This window comes from Trachypithecus francoisi, unplaced genomic scaffold (assembly GCF_009764315.1).
Source record: "Trachypithecus francoisi isolate TF-2019V2 unplaced genomic scaffold, Tfra_2.0 Contig01585, whole genome shotgun sequence".
NCBI classification, from domain to species: Eukaryota; Metazoa; Chordata; class Mammalia; order Primates; family Cercopithecidae; genus Trachypithecus; species Trachypithecus francoisi.
In genome coordinates, this window is record NW_022681444.1 from 3202625 (window position 1) to 3222400 (window position 19776).

Genomic DNA, 19776 nt, shown 5'->3' on the forward strand with positions numbered 1-19776 from the left:
CACTTGAGCCCAGGAGGTTGAGGTTGTAGTGAGCCATGTTCATGTCACTGCATTCTAGCCCCGGTCAAAGTGCAAGACCCTGCTTCAAAACAAAAATTTTTTTTCTGACCGGGCATGGTGGCTCACGCCTGTAATCCCAGCACTTTGGGAGGCCGAGGTGGGCGGATCACGAGGTCAGGAGATCGAGACCATCCTGGCTAACACAGTGAAACCCTGTCTCTAACAAAAATACAAAAAATCAGCTGGGCGTGGTGGCGGGCGCCTGCAGTCCCGGCTACTCAGGAGGCTGAGGCAGGAGAATGGCGTGAACCCAGGAGGCAGAGCTTGCAATGAGCCAAGATCACACCACTGCACTCCAGCCTGGGCAACAGAGCGAGGCTCCATCTCAAAAAAAAAAAAAAATTCTTTGTAATATTATAAAGAAATGATTTTAAATGTTTTTCAATGTAATTATTATATTTCATTATAATAAACATAATGTGATTTTAAATGATATAAATAATATTAAAATAATATTAATTTTTTGGAGAGTAGTAGTGCCACAGTTTTATTATGTGTTAAAAATACAAAGTATTTAGGTATGAAATTATATAGTAGCTGGAATTTGCTTAAAAATCATCTGGGAGGGCCGGTAGTAAAACGTATACATCAAACAGGACCAGCCATGTACTGATCATTGTTGAAACTGGCAGATGAGTGAAGGGAGTTCACTAAACCATTCTTTTTACTTCTGTTTATGTCTGAAATTTTCTACAATAAAGTTTTTTTTTAAAGGAAATTGAAACTGGGGGAAAAGAAGTCACATATCACATCACTACGCTGATCAATTCACCTCAGAGAAAAAATACAATTCCTTACCAGACCATCCATGACTAGGAACCCCACTACTGACTTCTCTGATCCCACTCTTCCCATGCTTACTGTGCTCTAACCAACAGGTATCCTTCCTTGCTATTCTATTTTTTGAATACACCAGGCACATTTCTGCCTCAGAATCTTTGCACTTGCTATTTCCTCCCCTTAGAACACTCATCCCCTGATATCTGCATGACTCACTCCTCCACTTCCTTTAGATCTCTGCTCAAACAGTACCTTCCTAATGAGGCCTTCCTTGGCCACCCTACACAAAATAGCAAAATTCTCTGCCTAGCATTCCTTATTCCCCTTACCTGGCTATATTCTTCTTCATGCCATTTATCCATTCTGGCATATTACGTTTACTGTTTATCCCCAATTGAATATAAGCCCCATGAAGACAAGGACTTTATCTTGTTCACTATTTGTTGAAGGAATAATTTATTATTTTTTAATAATAAATATTTGTTGAATGAATAGCTCTGGACCAGAGAAGTAGAAGTTGCTGAGGTAGGGTATAGGAAGGGAGGACAGAGAGAGCATATGGGCAGAAAGAAGACAAGACAAGATAGGGGAAGTCATGAGAGCCCTTCCTTCTGGTTCCAAGCCATTCATAAGGCAGAGTTATACTTCTTGAAAGCCCTCCTTCAAGTCGCTTTTTGTTATTAGCAACTGAAAAGTCCTAACCAATATAAACAGTTGGATTCGCCTACAAACACAAAACTAAAAAAAAATTAGCCTGGAAATTTAATTATCATCAGCTTTATGAAAAAGCACACACTATAGCATTCGGAAGATGAGAATGAGTATTAGAACTTATGCATGGAACATGTTAGAACTATAACGATTTAGGGAGTGACGGGATACAAAACAAATACATTAAAATAACAGATTTTGGCCAGGTGCGGTGGCTCATGCCTGTAATCCCAGAACTTTGGGAAGCCGAGATGGGTGGATTACCTGATGTCAGGAGTTCGAGACCAGCCTGGCCAACATGGTGAAACCCCGTTTCTACCAAAAATACAAAAATTAGCCAGGTGTGGTGGTGGGCATCTGTAATCCCAGCTACTTGAGGGGCTGAGGCAGGAGAATCACTTGAACCTTGGAGGCGGAGGTTGCAGTGAGCCGAGATCACGCTACTGTACTCCAGCCTAGGCAACAAGAGCAAAACTCCGTCTCAAAAATAAATAAATGAAAATTAGAATTTAAAAAAACAGATTTATTTACAAAAGACCAATAACAAACTTATGAGGAAGAAGATCCTATTTATAATGGTAGGCCGGGTGTGGTGGCGTGTGTATGTTTTTCCAGCTATTCAGGAGGCTGAGGCAAGAGAAGAGCTCAAACCCAGGACGTGGAGGTTACAGTGAGCTGAGGTCGTGCCACTGCAATCCAGCCTTGGCGACAGAGCGAGACTCTATCTCAAAAAAAAAAACAAAATAAAAATACAATGGTAACAAAAAATATGTGGAAATAACGTTAATAAGAAATGTAAAAGTATGGGATCTACATGGAGATAACCACAACATTTTATCTTTATGAACTACTTGTATACACAAAAAACACAAAAAAGCTCATATGAAATATGATTTGAGGTTGGGCATGGTGGCTCACACCTGTAATCCCAGCACTTTGGGAGGCCAAGGCAGGAGGATTGCTTGAGTCAGGGAGTTTAAAACCAGCCTTGGCAACACAGGGAGACCCCTCATCTACAAAACATTGTAAAAATTGGCCAGGCAAGGTAGCATGCACCTGTGTGGCACAGTTACTCGGGAGACTGAGGCAGGAGGATTGCTTGGGCCCAGGAAGTCAAGGCTGCAGTGAGTCATGATCGTGCCACTGCACTCCAGCGTGGGTGACAGAGCAAGACCCTGTGTCAAAATATATACATATATATTTTTTATATTAAACATTGAATATTGTTTAAAATATATACACTCACATGTATGAATGAAATCTAAAATAAATACATCAAAAGGGTAACAACAGCAGTTGCCTCTGAATGTGAGATTACTGGTAACTTACTTTCATTTTTAAATTTTTTTCTACACAATTCTTATTTTGCTTTTTGAGACAGGGTCGCCCTCTGTTGCCCAGGCTGGAGTGCTGTGGTACCCCCATGGCTCACTGCAGCCTTGACCTCCTGGGCTCAAGTGATCCTTCCATCTCAACCTCCTGAGTAGCTGGGACTACAGGAGCACACCACCAGGCCCAGCTAATTTTGTGTGTGTGTGTGTGTGTGTGTGTGTGTGTGTGTGTGTGTGTAGACGGGATCTCGCTATGTTGCTAGGGATGGCCTCGAACTCTTGGGCTCAAGTGATCCCCCTGCCTCGGCCTCTGGAAGTGCTAGGATTACAGGCACGAGCCACTGTACCTGAATTTTTTTTTCCCCAAACATAGAGGGTTCAGCAACTTCCCCAAACTCTGGCCATAGCTGACAGAGAAGGAAAGGAATAAGAGCCAGGCACGGTGGCTCACACCTGTAATCCCAGCACTTTGGGAAGCCATGGCAGGTGGATTACCTGAGGTAAGGAGTTCGAGACCAGCCTGGCCAACATGGTGAAACCCCGTCTCTACTAAAAATACAAAAATTAGCCAGGCATGGTGGCAGGCACCTGTAATCCCAGCTACTTGGGAGGCTGAGGCAGGAGAATTGTTTGAACCTGGGAGGCGGAGGTTGCAGTGAGCAGAGATCGTGCCACCGCACTCCAGCCTGGGCAACAGAGCAAGATTCACTCTATAAAAAAAAAAAAGGAACAAGAGAACACCAAAGACTCCTCAATACCCAAAACTTCAGAAGCAGCTCCTTTCTGCCAATAGTATGGGAGGGAGCAGAGCAGAGTAGAAAGACTAAAGTCTTTGGGGTCAAACAGTCCAGGAGGTGAATTCCGGCTTTACCATTTACTACTTGTAAGTAACTTGGGAAAGTTATTTGGCCTCTGAGCACCAGTTTTCTCACCTGTAAAAGAGACATATTAACAGCTAATTTGCTGGCTTTGAATGAAGATGAAATAGGCCAGGCACAGTGGCTCACACCTGCAATCCCAACACTTTGGGAGGCCGAGGCAGGCGGATCACAAGAGGCCAGAAATTCAAGATCAGCCTGGCCAACATGGCAAAACCCTGTCTCTACTAAATTTTTTTTAAAAAACTTAGCCAAGCATGGTGGCACATGCCTGTAATCCCAGCCACTAGGGAGGCTGAGGCACAAGAACTGCGTGAACCCCAGAGGTGGAGGTCACAGTGAGCCAAGACCATGCTACTGCACTCCATCCAGCCTGACGAAAGGAGACTCTGTCTCAAAAACAAAAACAAAAACCAAAAAAGAAAAAAAGAAATAAACTTAGTGGCTAACATACTATATACTGAGCAGATTACTCATCAGAATCACCCAGGGAACTTCTGAAAACCGTAACTTTGTGGGCGGCAAGCCCCATCTATTAAATCAAGAATTCCATAGGTGAGGCCTAGAAATGTATAAGGAATGTTATTATAACATGCACTTTTGGATGCGTTTCTGATTTTTATACATCCATTGCATTTGGGAATCATTACTTAAGAAACCAATAATAGAAGTTACATAAAACATCAGGTACATGTAAATAACTGATATAGGCCGGGCGCGGTGGCTCAAGCCTGTAATCCCAGCACTTTGGGAGGCCGAGGCGGGCGGATCACGAGGTCAGGAGATCGAGACCATCCTGGCTAACATGGTGAAACCCCGTCTCTACTAAAAAATACAAAAAAACTAGCCGGGCGAGGTGGCGGGCGCCTGTAGTCCCAGCTACTCGGGAGGCTGAGGCAGGAGAATGGCGTGAACCCGAGAGGCGGAGCTTGCAGTGAGCTGAGATCTGGCCAGTGCACTCCAGCTTGGGTGACAGAGCAAGACTCCGTCTCAAAAAAAAAAAAAAAAAAAAAAAAAAATAACTGATATAAATAAGCTACATTGTTGTTTTGCATTATTATTTAACTTCATGCATAAGAAGCCTTATTTGCCAATTAGACTTCAAACTTCTTGAGGAGAGGATTCATGTAGTCCTCCTAGCACTCAGCATAGAATTATTAGCCGCACAGGAGTTATGAAAGAAATACTTGTTAAATAATTCAACTAGTAAGGGTAATAACTAATTATGTAAAGAATAAAATACCAATACCATTTTAAAATAATAAAATTAAAGATACTTGGATCTTAATATGACATTATTCCTAACAAAGCACACTTCTGATGACACCATCTTCATATCTATCCATGCAGTTTTAGTTACAGGAATATTACAAGGATCTTACTCTAAGGTATTTCATTTATCATGTGGTCTCATGGCACATGGATCAGCAAGTTCATAAAGAACTGAGGTACGGACTAGATGGTCTCCACAAACCCTCCATCTCCTCTATGAAAAGACTGCCCTTTTGCTGTGTCTTAAAGGATAAACTGGATGTTGACAGAATAATTGTGAAAGAAGAACACTTCCAGGGAGGTCATCCTATTTAGAATGATGATTCTTCTAGTGCGGAATGAAATAAAACAAAGATAAGAAAAACAAATGAAAGGATTTTAGCAAAGCATAAATAATAGAAAAAGAATGAGAGAATGAAGCTGGGTATGGTGGCATGTGCCTGTAGTCCTAGCTCCTCAGGAGGTTGAGGCACTTGAATCCAGAGTTTGAGGCCAGCCTGGGCAACACAGTGAGACCCCCAATTCTTAAAATGAGAGAATGAATAAATAATTACCCATCCAAAATTCTCAATAAAAATCAAAAAGATTTAGATGTGGCATTTCTTGCCGAGACAGTACGCTTGTGGGAGATGTATAAAAATAGGATGGCTGCTCAGTTTGCCAGTTAGATGTTTAGTGGACTGCAAATTCCACTTTTCTAGCATGCTTCAATATACCCACAGTGCCAAGCTGAGGTTTAATGATAGGACCCAGCCTAAGGGAGAATCCAAAGACATTCTTTTGTGCATTGATAAGTTTCACTCTAACCATCAGGAATGACTACCAGGCAGGTTGCTGGTCTGGCCAGAACCAGGGTTAACAGTTCAAGCATGAATATACACATTAAAGAGCTTCTCCAGAAGTAAGACCACAGGCTCAATTATCAAAATCCATGAGACACAGAAAAGAAAGGGAAGGAAACTGAAGGAGAGAAGTATAAGTACACTTCTATAATGGATAGCATGGTAACAAATGAAAGCAAAAGGGGACATAACTATTTCTCCAACATATTCTGTGAAACAATGAACAAAAATTAAAGTAGATTAGACTTTAAAAAATAAGTAGGGGAGCAAACAAAATCCTCTATTAGATGTATCAAAATTTAAGCTGAAGAATTTATTTCTCACATTGTAAAAGGGACTGATGCAACTATATTTGAGGTACTCAATTCACCCTATTTTTAGGTTTCAGACACAGTCTCGCTCTGTTGCCCAGGCTGAAGTGCACTGGCACGATTTTAGCTCTCTGCAACCTCCGCCTCCCCGGTTCAAGCAATTCTCATGCCTCAGCCTCCTGAGTAGCTAGAATTACAGGCGCACACCACCATGCCCAGCTAATTCTTATATTTTTAGTACAGACAGGGTTTCACCATGTTGGCCAGGCTAGTCTTAAAACTCCTGACCTCAAGTGATCTGCCTGCCTCCTGGTTAATTTTTTTGTATTTTCAGTAGAAATGAGGGGCCAGGAGAGTTTGCTTACGAGGAAGGCCGAGGCAGGCGGATCATGAGATCAGGAGATCGAGACCATCCTGGCTAACATGGTGAAACCCCGTCTCTACTAAAAATACAAAAAACTTAGCCGGAAGTAGTGGCAGGTGCCTGTAGTCTCAGCTACTCGGGAGGCTGAGGCAGGAGAATGGCATGAACCCAGGAGGCGGAGCTTGCAGTGAGCCGAGATCACGCCACTGGACTTCAGCCTGGGCGACAGAGCGAGACTACATTGCAAAAAAAAAAGACATGATTTTTCACTATGTTGGCCAGGCTGACCTCAAACTCCTGGCCTCAAGTGATCTGCCGCCTTGGCCTCCAAAAGTGTTGGGATTACAGGTGTGAGCCACGGTGCCTGGCCTCACTGTGTGTTTTATTTATAATTTTTTAAGATACGGAAGTGAAGAAGGCAAATAAAAATAAAGGGTGGCTGGAGAGACAGAGAAGCTTAGATAAACTGGCTCTGTATATATTGATCAAGAAGAGATTAATAAGAACTGCATTAATATATATAAAAAATTTGAAGAAAGTGAATAAGATAAGTGATATAAAGTATTTTCAACCTGTATTAAATACAACAAAGAGAAACATTAACTGGATCAACAGAGGGGCTAGTCTAGTGAGATTCTGAAAGTACTCAGAGTAAAAATAAAGAGAAATTCAAGAAGAACTACTTCATTCAAGGACAGTCAGAATGAGATATAAGGAAGAAAAACAAGCAATTGGGACTTCTGGTTCTACACAGTCATCACTTAGTAGCAGTCATGAAGAAAATCATACCTACTGAGGATACTTGAGTTTATAATCATAGTAGGAGAAATCAAGAAGCACTTTACAGAGTGTGATTTAGCGCAGAGAGACTGGCCTTTATATGCAGGCAGAGCTGAAAACAAAACATCTCATTATCACACTACCGTCCTTGTTGGGTAACTTTGGCAAGTTCATCAAATCCCTGAGCCTTTGTCTTATCTGTAAACAACAGCAATGATACCTACACCTTGCAAGATCACTGCAATAGAGGTAACGCATGTAAAGCACCAGGTAGGGGCTGCTATTAGTATAATACATCTTAATATTATTAGTCTTATAATTATTGTGTAACAATGGAGCCAATCCACAAATATTTATTAGGCATCCATTACATGCCAATATGATATTGGGAGGTGCTGGGAGAATACAGAAGACAGACTGCAGACATTTCTTTTAAAGGACAAAAAAAGAGAAAGTCTAGAAAACATGATATAACCACTATAAAATATTTTAATAGCATTTTATTTCTGAAATTGTTCTTCCCCAAGTCTTTTCTTCTTGCTGAGACTGAAGCTTTGAAAGTATATAATATGACCAGCCTTTATACACATACTATATGAAAATATACAGCAAATGCTAATGATACCAGCAACATAATGGTTTTTACACTAAGGGAAAAGAATCTGCATATATGCAAAAAAGACTGTTACTAGGCCCACTAATGGGGCAAGGGAAAGTCTAGGTTGGAACTGCCAAGGGAAATCTATAACCTAGAAACTCATCCAAAATATCATAGGGGCTGGGCATAGTAGCTCACACCTATAATCCCAGCACTTTGGGAAGCCGAGGCAGGTGGATCACTTGAAGTCAGGAGTTCGAGACCAGCCTGGCATGGTGAAACCCCGTCTCTACTAAAAATATAAAATTTAGCTAGGCATGGTGGTGCGCACCTGTAGTCCCAACTACTCTGGAGGCTGAGGCAGAAGAATCACTTGAACCAGGGAGGTGGAGGTTGTAGTAAACCAAGATGGCACCACTGCACTCCAGCCTGGGAGACACAGCAAGACTCTGTCTCAAAAAAAACACAAAAAACAAAAATCAGCTGGGCACAGTGGCTCATGCCTGTAATCCCAGCACTTCAGGAGGCCGTGGCGGGTGGATTACTGGAGGTCAGGAGTTCAAGACCAGCCTGGCCAACATGGTGAAACCCCATCTCTGAAAATACAAAATTAGCCAGGTGTGCTGGCATGCGCCTGTAATCCCAGCTACTCAGGAGGCTGAGGCAGGAAAATCGCTTGAACCCAGGAGGCGGAGGTTGCAGTGAGCCAAGATCATGCCATTGCACTCCAGCCTGGGTGACAGAGTGAGACTCCATCTCAAAAAAAAAAAAAAAAAAAAAAAAAAAAAAAAAATCATAGGTACTCCTTGGCCTATATTTTTGAAAAAATATCAGAAAAAAGTACTGACATGACAGCTTATAAAAAATGTCCCCGCACACATCAATCCCTGTGACCCAGAGTGAAGGCTGGCCAAAAAGCCAAGACCTAAAGAGCATATAGCTTCAGAGGGTCAAGGCACACAAGAGAAAGAGCCCAAAGCTCAAAACACAAGAGGTATCTGTCCAGAGGATTTAAAAGGATGAATTAAAAGAAAAGTTCTTACATAATAAACTAAATATATAAATCTCAAATTAAGAATTAAAATCATTTCCATTTACCTGATTGCTTAGAATTTCTTTCTTTCCACTGAATATTTCTGCATTTGATCTGGTTTTGTCTCTCTTTTCGGAGTCGTTCTAATCTTTGAGCTTGAAAAGAAATATGATAACTATAAGTTTGTCAATGAAAGTTTACCATAAACAAAGACATAATTAACTACCTTTACATGAATAAAGATGTTTTATATTGCATATGTAGAGAAAAAGTCATAAAATTTTAAAGGTGGCACCCCTGAAAAGCAAATACCAACAAAAACATGAAAATATTCTTGATTTATAATTGAAATTAGAGGATATAAAACACTAATAGAGATCATAAAGATAGTATTAACATGGAAGAGAATAATAAAATGTGAAAACTTCTGTGATTAATATGACATTTCATTATATAAATCATTAATAACGGTCTTAAAGGAATTTTAATGCACAAATGAACTGAAGTGAATATTACATTACAGGAATAAAATTACTGTTATGAATTACTCTACCCGTTTCAAAAATTAAAGATAAATGAACTCAGACTAGACTATTAAAGTTTTAAATATAAAATCCTTTATCTAAAAATCATGAAAATTATAAAATGTCAAAGCTATATAAATTAGCATAGCTTTTCTTCAGTGGGCTGAAACAGTTTATAGGTAGTAAAATAAATGATTTGTATCTTTGTAACATTAGTCAAATCTTAAAAAGAACAATTTTTCTTTTACAAAATTTTAAGATATGCTGCATGGATTAAAAAGTAAATTCTTTGGTCACTAAGACAACCTACAATCTCAATTAATTATTAGCATCTAAGTGCTACCTAAAGAAATTCCAACAAGAGTCACCTAAAATTATGCATTTGTGATTATATTGCCACTGGCTGACCAACCTTCAAAAATCAGTGAACTGATCCTTTAGAGAAATACCACCCAGCATCCACTGAACAACTCCTGCATACAGAGACCACGATAAAAAAGAAAGTCACAATCGATGCCATCTCTTGAAATGAGTTTTCTCTTGCTAATCTTCAGGTTCCTATCCCAGCATTTTGCTAATAGAAAATAAATAAATTTCTTTTTCAGCCTCTTTCAAGGTAGGAAATTATACACTTCTGCGTTAGCATTGTGGTAGGGAAATACTGAAAATAATCTTACCAGAAATTTAAACTATGCTGGGAAAAGCATTCTGACAATGTCACTATATCTAACCAAATTCCACTGAAGAAAAATACATTCAATTGCAATTAATAAATGTGAAGGGTACAGCCAAAGTAATATAATCATAAAGCTCTCAATTTAGCAGCATTCTCCTACTGAAATACATTCAACCTGTCATATAAGATATCATCTCAATAACCTGCAAGGAAGTCAGTTTCAACTAGAGAACTGAGAATCAATGGTTCTAAATTATATTCAAACCTTCACTCAAATCCTATTTTGATAAAAGTTCCTTTAGATACTGGGAAATGCTATTAATTATTTTCATCATGAGAGCAAATTATTCTTATGTCACAGATACTGAATGAATTCTGAACCAAAACCTGAATGTGCCTTTCACTGTAAATTGTATCCAGCTCTACCTCCAATATTACTTTATGTGTATTTTACATTTGAACCTTGAAAATAAATATGTTAAGTATTTTCAGTGTTCTACTATATCTCCTTGCCATTACCTTTCCTGGGAGTTAGCAGGTTACTGCTAATTTGGAGATTATATTTTCTGATTATCTAAAAAAAAATAATCTCCTAGAATACCTGTCATATTAGAACTACAATATATATTCTAAATAATTTGTCTAAGTAAAAAAAAAAAAATCCTTGGTTCATCACATTCCCCCTGAAACAAGGCCACCAAAAAAATATGTGGGAAAATGGGCAATAAGCTTTTAAAGCTAATGACTAAATACATGTACACCAAAGTTGAGTGTTTTCAAGCCAGAAAAATCAAAACGTGATCAATTTAAGAAAATAAAGGCAAAGTATCAAAAACAGGGGCCCCTTTTCTAACCTCACACCCTATGTATAGAACGCTACTAAAACCAGCCCTAGCAAATACTCAGGTGTCTCCTCCCATTTCCCCACTCCCCTACAATTCCTCCAGCGGCAAGAAGTGCCTGCTCTCCTTGGGTGGTCACCTCTCTGTATTAAAAGTTTTTTATTATGTCAACCTGAAATCTGTCTCCAGGTAGTCTACCTACTGGGACTAATGTTGCTCTGTGAAGACACTCAAAGCCGGTCACTTGCCTTTCTAAACAATGACTTGTTAGACAACGTCCAACATGTTCTCCTAACCAACTTTTTCACTATCCCTCTTCTGTCTACTTCTAATAACATTCTAGAGGCCCTCTCCATTCGTAGTCGCAGAGATGGAGAGGTTGCTCAGACTCACTCTTAGTCTGACATATGTGTGTTGCTATTAATACCCAGAAACTTCCCCCATTAAGCCTATTCCAACATTATGCATTATTCCATAAGACTGTTTACTGATTTAAAGCTCAGAAGACATGACTAGAACACAATGTTTACCTGTGTTTGAGCGTCTTCTAATACCAAAGTCCCAACTTGAGGTAATATCGACTGACTGGGCATATACATAGCCCTGAGTCTCACCATTGCTTCCCTGAATTTCTGACCCACTGTCTCCAGGCATTGAAGGAGGATGAATCTTCTCTAGGTCAACATCATGATCAATGAGAACCATCTCACACATTCCCGTGTCATCACTGGTCACATGTGACTGTCGAATATGAGCTAGAATGATAGTTGGATTGTCCAAGAAGGCCATCCTTTCTGTGGGCCAATTTCCTTAAAAGGCTATTTTCTCCTCTTCATATTGTTTCACGAGCTCACCTACCTAGAAACATGATGTACACAGCAAATATTTAAGAATAAGGCAGAAAATGACTGAATCATTTTTCAGACAAATTCAGTGTAGTAAAATGCCACCTTGAAAATCAACATTTATCCCTGTTCTGTGGAGCTTAAAAGGATTAAGTCTAAGCTGAAAGGAAATCCTTATAAGCACTAGGGGCTGCAGCTCTAGTCAATGAGATCTCCATAGAAATTAGAAAGGAAGGCTTGCACTCTGGCAAAACAAATCACAGCAACTCCTAACAAGTCGGGCCACTCAAAGCACATAACTACTGTTAAAACAATAAATTTTCCTTTCTTTCTCCCTTCACCATCATGCAATCTTCTCATTACTTTATAAGGTCATGGGGAAACAAGTTGTATTTTCCTCAAATGATGTGCTAAAGTACAAAACTGTATTTCATCAGTTTATATTTCCCCTCCTGTCACATGGTTGTGAAGTGTTTAAAAGGGCAGAGACAATGCTTTCTGAGTTACTAGGGGTTTTATAAAAATGTACCACCAAATTAATTTTGCTTAATGAATGTATTTTCCTTTCAAGATAGTACTGTGATTTTTGTTGTTGTTTTGTTTTTTCTGAGACAGAGTATCACTTTTGTTGCCCAGGCTGGAGTGCAGTGGGGCCATCTTGGCTCATCGCAACCTCCACCTCCCGGGTTCAAGTGATTCTCCTGCCTCAGACTCCTGTGTAGCAGGGACTACAGGGATGCACCACCATGCCTGGCTAATTTCGTATTTTTAGTAGAAACAGGGTTTCTTCATGTTGGTCAGGCTGGTCTCAAACTCCCAACCTCAGTTGATCTGCCCGCCTTGGCCTCCCAAAGTGCTGCAATCACAGGGGTGAGCCACCATGCCCGGCCTGTGTTTTTAAAATAAAACTTATAATCAAAACTACCTACTATACGATCAGTTTCTCATTTTAGAAACTTAATTATAAAAACTGCTTCCTCAGTCCTGTTAAAACTGTAATGAGGCTGGGCACAGTGATTCACACCCGTACTCTCAACCCTTTGGGAGGCCAAGGCAGGAGGACTGCTTGAGTCCAGGAGTTCAAGACCAACATGGGCAATGTAAGAAAGACTCTATCTCTACAAAATATATATATATTTATTATTTTTTAATTAGCTGGGCATGGTGGGATGTGACTGTAGTCCTAGCTACTCATGAGCTGAGGTAGGGGGATCACCTGAGCCACAGCATTCAAGGCTGTAGTGAGCTATGATTGCACCATTGCACTCCAGCCTGAGTGACATAGTGAGACCCTGTCTTCTAAAACAAAACAAAACAAACAAAAAACACTGTAATAATATTTATTCTAGTAACAAGATAGCACCCTCTCAGCTAAGTGAAAATACTCAACAAAGAAAATATTGCAGAACAATGGTTAGGTACCAGGCCCTAGAGACAGAAAGGTTCGAATCCTGGCCCTATTACTTGTTAGCTATAAGATCTCGGTCAAAATACTTAACCTTTTTGAGCCTCCTTTTTTTTTTCCTTCATTTATAAAATGGAAGCTTCAGGAATGAGAGGATATGTAGGAGATATTGCAGGTAAAGTGCTCAAAAAAATACACGGCATGTAATTAAATAAATGTTAGCTATTAATATGATAAAAATATCAATAATTTCAACTATCAAGTCTTGCTTAAAGTAGTCCTAAAATAGGTCAATATCCCATCTGTCTTATAAGTTCATGGCACATAAAAGAAGTCTGTGCTTCCTTTGTGATAGAGGACACTGCAAGTCATCTGAGTGAGTTCCCTGTCCCTGCAAAATCGTTGCGAAGTACAAGGAATATGAAAGCTGGATTGACCATGTTTCCAGGAACAGTCCTAGAAGATATTTACTTTTAGAAGGACTTATAACACCAGATTTTCTTGTAATCTGTTTCTTCTAGAAATGGAACACAGAGAGGAAATCTAGCTAATAAATCCTTACAGCTAACTAAGGTTTTAAAAATTGCTGTCTGGAAACACATCATTCTGTTGACATCATATAGTGGGTCTTAAAATAAAGATACTGAGATTAAAAAGAAATTTAACTGAGAAGCATCTCTAATCAAGCGAATTACATTAATCTTCACTTTTTCCCCTCTTAATATACTCCTTGAGTACTTATTTTACTGTGAGGCTACTGCGAAATGCAAAGGTGAGTAAAGTATCCCTGAATCAAAAAGTTAATACCCTAATACAGACCTAGTATCTCTCCTAATACCATGGGATTCTTTTAAGCACCAAATTTCTGAGATATCTGGTCCCTGAAATATTAGTGTCAATCTACCACTTTAAGGATATTGATCAGGAAAAAAATACAAAATTAACAGTGAGCATTTAAATTTCACTTGTAAAAATATGAACTTCTCTATAACCATAAAAAATGTATACACCAAAGATTTATTTATAAATGAGAGTATTTATGGAATCATAGTATCACAGATCAGAGCTGCAAACATCCTTCTATAGCAATCACAATACGCCTTCCTCCTTGCATGAAAGGAAGGCAACTAGTCACCAGTAGAGAGGAAGGTGCTTTCAAATTCATACTGAATAGTTCTCCCTTGCAAAAATAAGGGCTTTAATGAGAAATCACACATTTAATACACTTGATCTTAGCCAAAAGGCTGAGAAGCGATCACACATTTAGTAGGTGTTCTAGCACCAAAAAGTCAAATGGCAAAAGGCAAAGTGACAAAAGTATACTGAAGTACCCTCAATAAAATCTGTTCTAGGGAAACAGATCACTTCTTTTGAAGACAAGAGGAACAGGCAAACACTTCTGAAGGCACACACCAACTCCCCAACTTTATCCTTCCAGAACAAATGCCTCAACAACAGCAGATATCTTCTCTATTAGTACACTATGGCTTCATACATTAAGGAAGCTGTATGATTCATTCCAAAAATATTGATTCCCTACCAACTCTGATATGGAACTCCCACAGGACTGCCCCAGAAAACATATTATTGTGTATGTCACTTTTTACCTCCCGTTACGTGTACTTAGAGACTTAGACTATAAGTTCCACAAGGACAGGGTCCATGACACCATATTCCTTCTGGCAACAAAGGCTGTTACACATGGCAGGAGTTCAATAAATGTTGCTGTCTAACTTCCAAGGACTATTCAGTTTCATTGCAGAGATAAGTCATATATGAATGTGCCAGGTGTAAGTGTGTGATTATAAATAAAGAATTGCCTTTTTTTCTTAATACAAGAGCATCTCTTCAATGTACCCTTCAAAATTGTCACCTTGGAGCACTATCAACTTATTCTAACAAGACTACTTTTCAAAACCCAAAAGAATATTTGTAAAAATCTCCCAAAGAGCTACGTTTGATTTCCAAGACAAAGACATTCAGATCAGGGATAAAAACAAATCATACTCTCTGATCAGTTGTGCAAAAATCAAAAAGATTTTTAAAAATCTAACTCTGGCAAGGGTTCAGAGAAATGGGCACTCTCATGCACAATATGAAGGAATGAAAACTGGGACTTTTTAGAAGGTAATTTGGTAATATTTACCAAAATATAAAACATGAATACTATCTGGGCACTCCTACCTCTAGGATTTGTTCTAAGGAGATAACTGTGTAAAGTATTTATCTCAGAGTAATTTGTAATACTGAAAATGTAAAAGGAGCCTACAATAGTACACATATGCCACGACATATACATATAACACAATAATAAGCAGCGATTAATAATACATGGTAGAGGATGAACAAAATGTAGTATATACAAATGATGGAATATTATTCAGCCTTCAAATACAGGAAATTCTGACACATTACAACATAGATGAACCTTGAGAACATTATGCTAAGTGAAATAAGTCAGTTGCAAAAGGACAAGTACTGTATGATCCCATTGATACGAGGTACCTAAAGTAGTCAAACTGACAGAAAATCTAACTACAGTTGCTAGGGGATGGAGGAAGGGAGTAATGAGGAAAAAGTATTTAATGGGTACATTTCAGTTTGGGGAGATGGAAAAGTTACGGAAATGGACAATGGTGATGGTTGCACCATAATGTGAATGTATGTAATGCCAATGAACTACACATTTAAAAATGGTTAAAATGGTAAATTTTGGCCAGGCGCGGTGGCTCAAGCCTGTAATCCCAGCACTTTGGGAGGCCGAGACGGGCAGATCACGAGGTCAAGAGATCAAGACCATCCTGGCTAACATGGTGAAACCCCGTCTCTACTAAAAAATACAAAAAACTAGCCGGGTGAGGTGGCGGGCGCCTGTAGTCCCAGCTACTCGGGCGGCTGAGGCAGGAGAATGGCATAAACCCAGGAGGCGGAGCTTGCAGTGAGCTGAGATCCGGCCACTGCACCCCAGCCTGGGCAACAGAGCAAGACTCCGTCTCAAAAAAAAAAAAAAAAAAAGGTAAATTTTACATCTCATTTATACCATGTATATTTTACCACCATTTAAAATTTTTAAGTTTTAAAATAAGTCTAGGAAACACCAGATTCAACCAAGTTAAAGAGGTTTTCTTCTTGCTCTTTTATCACAGGACTTCCCAAAACTTTTACATTATGTACTCTGTGTAGGCCGGGCGCGGTGGCTCACGCCTGTAATCCCAGCTCTTTGGGAGGCCGAGGCGGGCAAATCACGAGGTCAGGAGATCAAGACCATCCTGGCTAATATGGTGAAACCCCGTCTCTACTAAAAATACAAAAAAAAAAAAATTAGCCAGGCGAGGTGGCGGGCGCCTGTAGTCCCACTGCACTCCAGCCTGGGCAACAGAGCGAGACTCTGTCTCAAAGAAAAAAAAAAATTATATACTCTGTGTATTGTGACTCTCCAAGAGGGAGGAACCTAGTAACACAATATATCCCAAACTTACTTTATCCATAAATATTGTTTTCTATAGGAATACTAAAACATATCAGTGTATAACAGCATTTCACAGAACAAGGTTTAGAAATGCTATTCTACACTTTCACAAATGCTGTCTCTTCAGGCCTTGAATGCCTTCCCTGAATGTTACCAACTCGATTCTCTGAGACAGTCAGACTTTTTTGGCCAGGTGCAGTGGCTCACAACTGTAATCCCAGCACTTCGGGAGGCCGAGGCGGGCGGATCACTTGTGGTCAGGAGTTTGAGACCAATCAACAGGTCAACATGTGAAACCCCATCTCTACTAAAAATACAAAAATTAGCTGGGCGAGGAGGCTAAGGTGGAAGAATCGCTTGAACCCAGGAGGCAGAGCTGAGCCGAGACGGCGCCACTGCCCTCCAGCCTGGGCAACGAAGCAAGACTCCATCTCAAGAAAATAATAAGGCCGGGTACAGTGGCTTATGCCTGTAATCCCAACACTTTGGGGGGGCCAAGGCGGGTGGATCACCTGAGGTCAGGAGTTTGACACTAGCCTTGCCAACATGGTGAAATCCCATCTCTACTGAAAATATAAAAATGAGGGGGGTGTGGTGGTGCGTGCCTATAGTCCCAGCTACTTGGGAGGCTGAGGCATGGAAATCTCTTGAACCTGGCAGGCGGAGGTTGCAGTGAGCCGAAATTGCCACTGCATTCCAGCCTGGGCGACAGAGTGAGATTCTGTCTCAAAAATAATAATAATAATAAAATAAGATAGACCTTTTAGTATACCTTTAGATCACAGATAAATAATATCACCTTGCCTAAGCTTTCCCACTTTTCACAGCTTCTTTCTCACACTTTTTAACACCACGTTCTTTAAAGCATAAAGATTTGTTTTACTAAAAATGGAAGCAATAGGGATAGCCACACATAGAAGAAAGAGATGTCCCAAAATAACACAACAAATTTTTTTTTTTTTTGAGACAAGGCCTCATTCCCATCGCCCAGGCAGAAGTGCAGAGGCACAGTCACAGCTCACTGTAGCTTCAACTTCCCAGATTCAGGCGATTCTCCCACCTCAGCCTCCCAAGTAGCTGGGACTAAAGGCTCACACCACCACGCCTGGCTACTTTTTGTATTTTCTGTAGAAATGGGGTTTTATCACATTGCCCAGGCTGGTCTTGAACTCCTAGGCTCAAGTGATCTACAAGTCTTGGCCTACTAAAGTGCTGGGATTACAGGCGTGAGCCACTATGCCAGGCCAACAGATGAATTCTTAATATACTGGGTGGATTTCCTTTTATACTTCAAATGAATAAATATTCAACAAATATTTACTAAGTTTCTACTAAGTGCTAAGGGTGGTTTCAGATGCACTTTGGATACTGTTCCCAGATTACATACCCGTCTGTGTTCACTAATGATCATGAAACCTGCCTGTGGGGACTGGGAACATGCTCTAAACATGGGAATAATTTTTAGTAGGTTTTGATGGGCATACGTCTTAATATAATTTTGGACAATTTTATATACACTCATTTCCAAACTTTATTTATAATGGCTTATGAAAAAAACTGAGGCCGGGCGCGGTGGCTCACGCCTGTAATCCCAGCACTTTGGGAGGCCGAGACGGGCAGATCACGAGGTCAGGAGATCAAGACCATCCTGGCTAACACGGTGAAACCCCGTCTCTACTAAAAAATACAAAAACAAAAACTAGCCGGGCAAGGTGGCGGGCGCCTGTAGTCCCAGCTACTCGGGAGGCTGAGGCAGGAGAACGGCGTGAACCCAGGAGGCGGAGCTTACAGTGAGCTGAGGTCCAGCCACTGCACTCCAGCCTGGGCCACAGAGCGAGACTCCGTCTCAAAAAAAAAAAAAAGAAAAAAAGAAAAAAACTGAGAAAATGAAAGGTTACGAAACTTGCCCAAAGCCAGACAGCTAATACATAGAACTAAAAATCAAATTCAAGAGCTTGCGATCTTAATAGCTACACCACAAGGCCTCTCAAAACAAAGAGGGACAAAGTTAGAATAGTCATAATGAACACAATTTTTTTTTTTTTTTGAGACGGAGTCTCGCATTGTCGCCCAGGCTGGAGTGCAGTAGTGCAATCTTGGCTAACTGCAACTTCTGCCTCCCTGGTTCAAGCGATTCTCCTGCCTCAGCCTCCTGAGTGGCTGGGATTACAAGTGTGCACCACCAGGCCCCACTAATTTTTGTATTTTTAGTGGATACAGGGTTTCACCATGTTGGCCAGGCTGGTCTCGAACTCCTAACCTCAGGTGATCCCCTCACCTCAGTCTCCCAAAGTGCAGGGATTACAGGTGTGAGCCACTGCGCCTGGCCGAACATGACTTTTTAAAAGCCTGTTGTACTTATTTGGTCCTAAAGCCTGAGAGAAATTTCTCCCATGGGTCTCTGTGAAAGACATAAGAGAGCAAATGTGTTATGCAATAAACCCTTAGCTCCCCTCCACTAACAACAATGGTGCTTGTACAATAGCAAGAAACTATCAGTGCATGTAATGGTTGTTCAAAAAAATAAAAGTCACAAAATTTCACACAAGAAAGGAACTTCAGTGATCATCTCATTGTTGACCTGAAATCACAGAGGAAGGGTTTACTTTAAATATCTAGTTACGTCTAAGAATATTTTTTAAAATCCCTAGTGACTCATATACCTTCAGTTCAAGTCTATACCTGAAATATTCTATTTCTTCAAATAACTCACTACAAGCAAACAAGCCTGCCCTATACTTCTTCAGTCTCTAAGGACCTGAGATAGGCAACAACACGACTTACAATGCTCACATCTATCCAACGGTTAGAAGGAAATCCCCCTTCCTGGACTTTTTCAAAACACTCCCCGCTCACTTCCCTCTGCTCAGCAGACTTCCCACCCTCTCACCTGCAATCTGTGAAAACTTGTCAGAATAGGCAACAGCCTGAGGCTTCTCAAAGGTCTGCAAACTCCCAATCAAAAATTACTGCTGCCCCATCAATGTGCCATATAAATGTTGGCATGTTAATTGTGTATTTATAAGACTGTTAATGGTTAGTTAATTTACCTCCC

The 19776-nt window shown here is 40.2% G+C and overlaps 1 protein-coding gene and 1 pseudogene across 9 annotated transcripts in view; both read right to left on the bottom strand.

Annotated features, from left to right (window-relative positions):
* MAPKAP1 (MAPK associated protein 1) overlaps positions 1-19776 on the bottom strand; it is a 273352-nt gene that overhangs the window by 224282 nt on the left and 29294 nt on the right. For 7 of the 9 annotated variants that reach the window (XM_033191183.1, XM_033191157.1, XM_033191164.1 and 4 more), the window contains exons 2-3: positions 11533-11860; positions 9026-9115 (exon numbers count right to left, since the gene is read on the bottom strand). The exons of 1 other annotated variant lie outside the window; for it this stretch is intronic. In XM_033191183.1, coding sequence (XP_033047074.1) covers positions 9026-9115; positions 11533-11791 — 349 coding nt within the window. In that variant the 5' untranslated portion in view covers positions 11792-11860. The remainder of the gene's footprint in view (positions 1-9025; positions 9116-11532; positions 11861-19776) is intronic. One more of the 9 variants, XM_033191206.1, reaches the window with a different exon arrangement.
* On the bottom strand, positions 14422-14508 carry LOC117074012 (annotated as a pseudogene).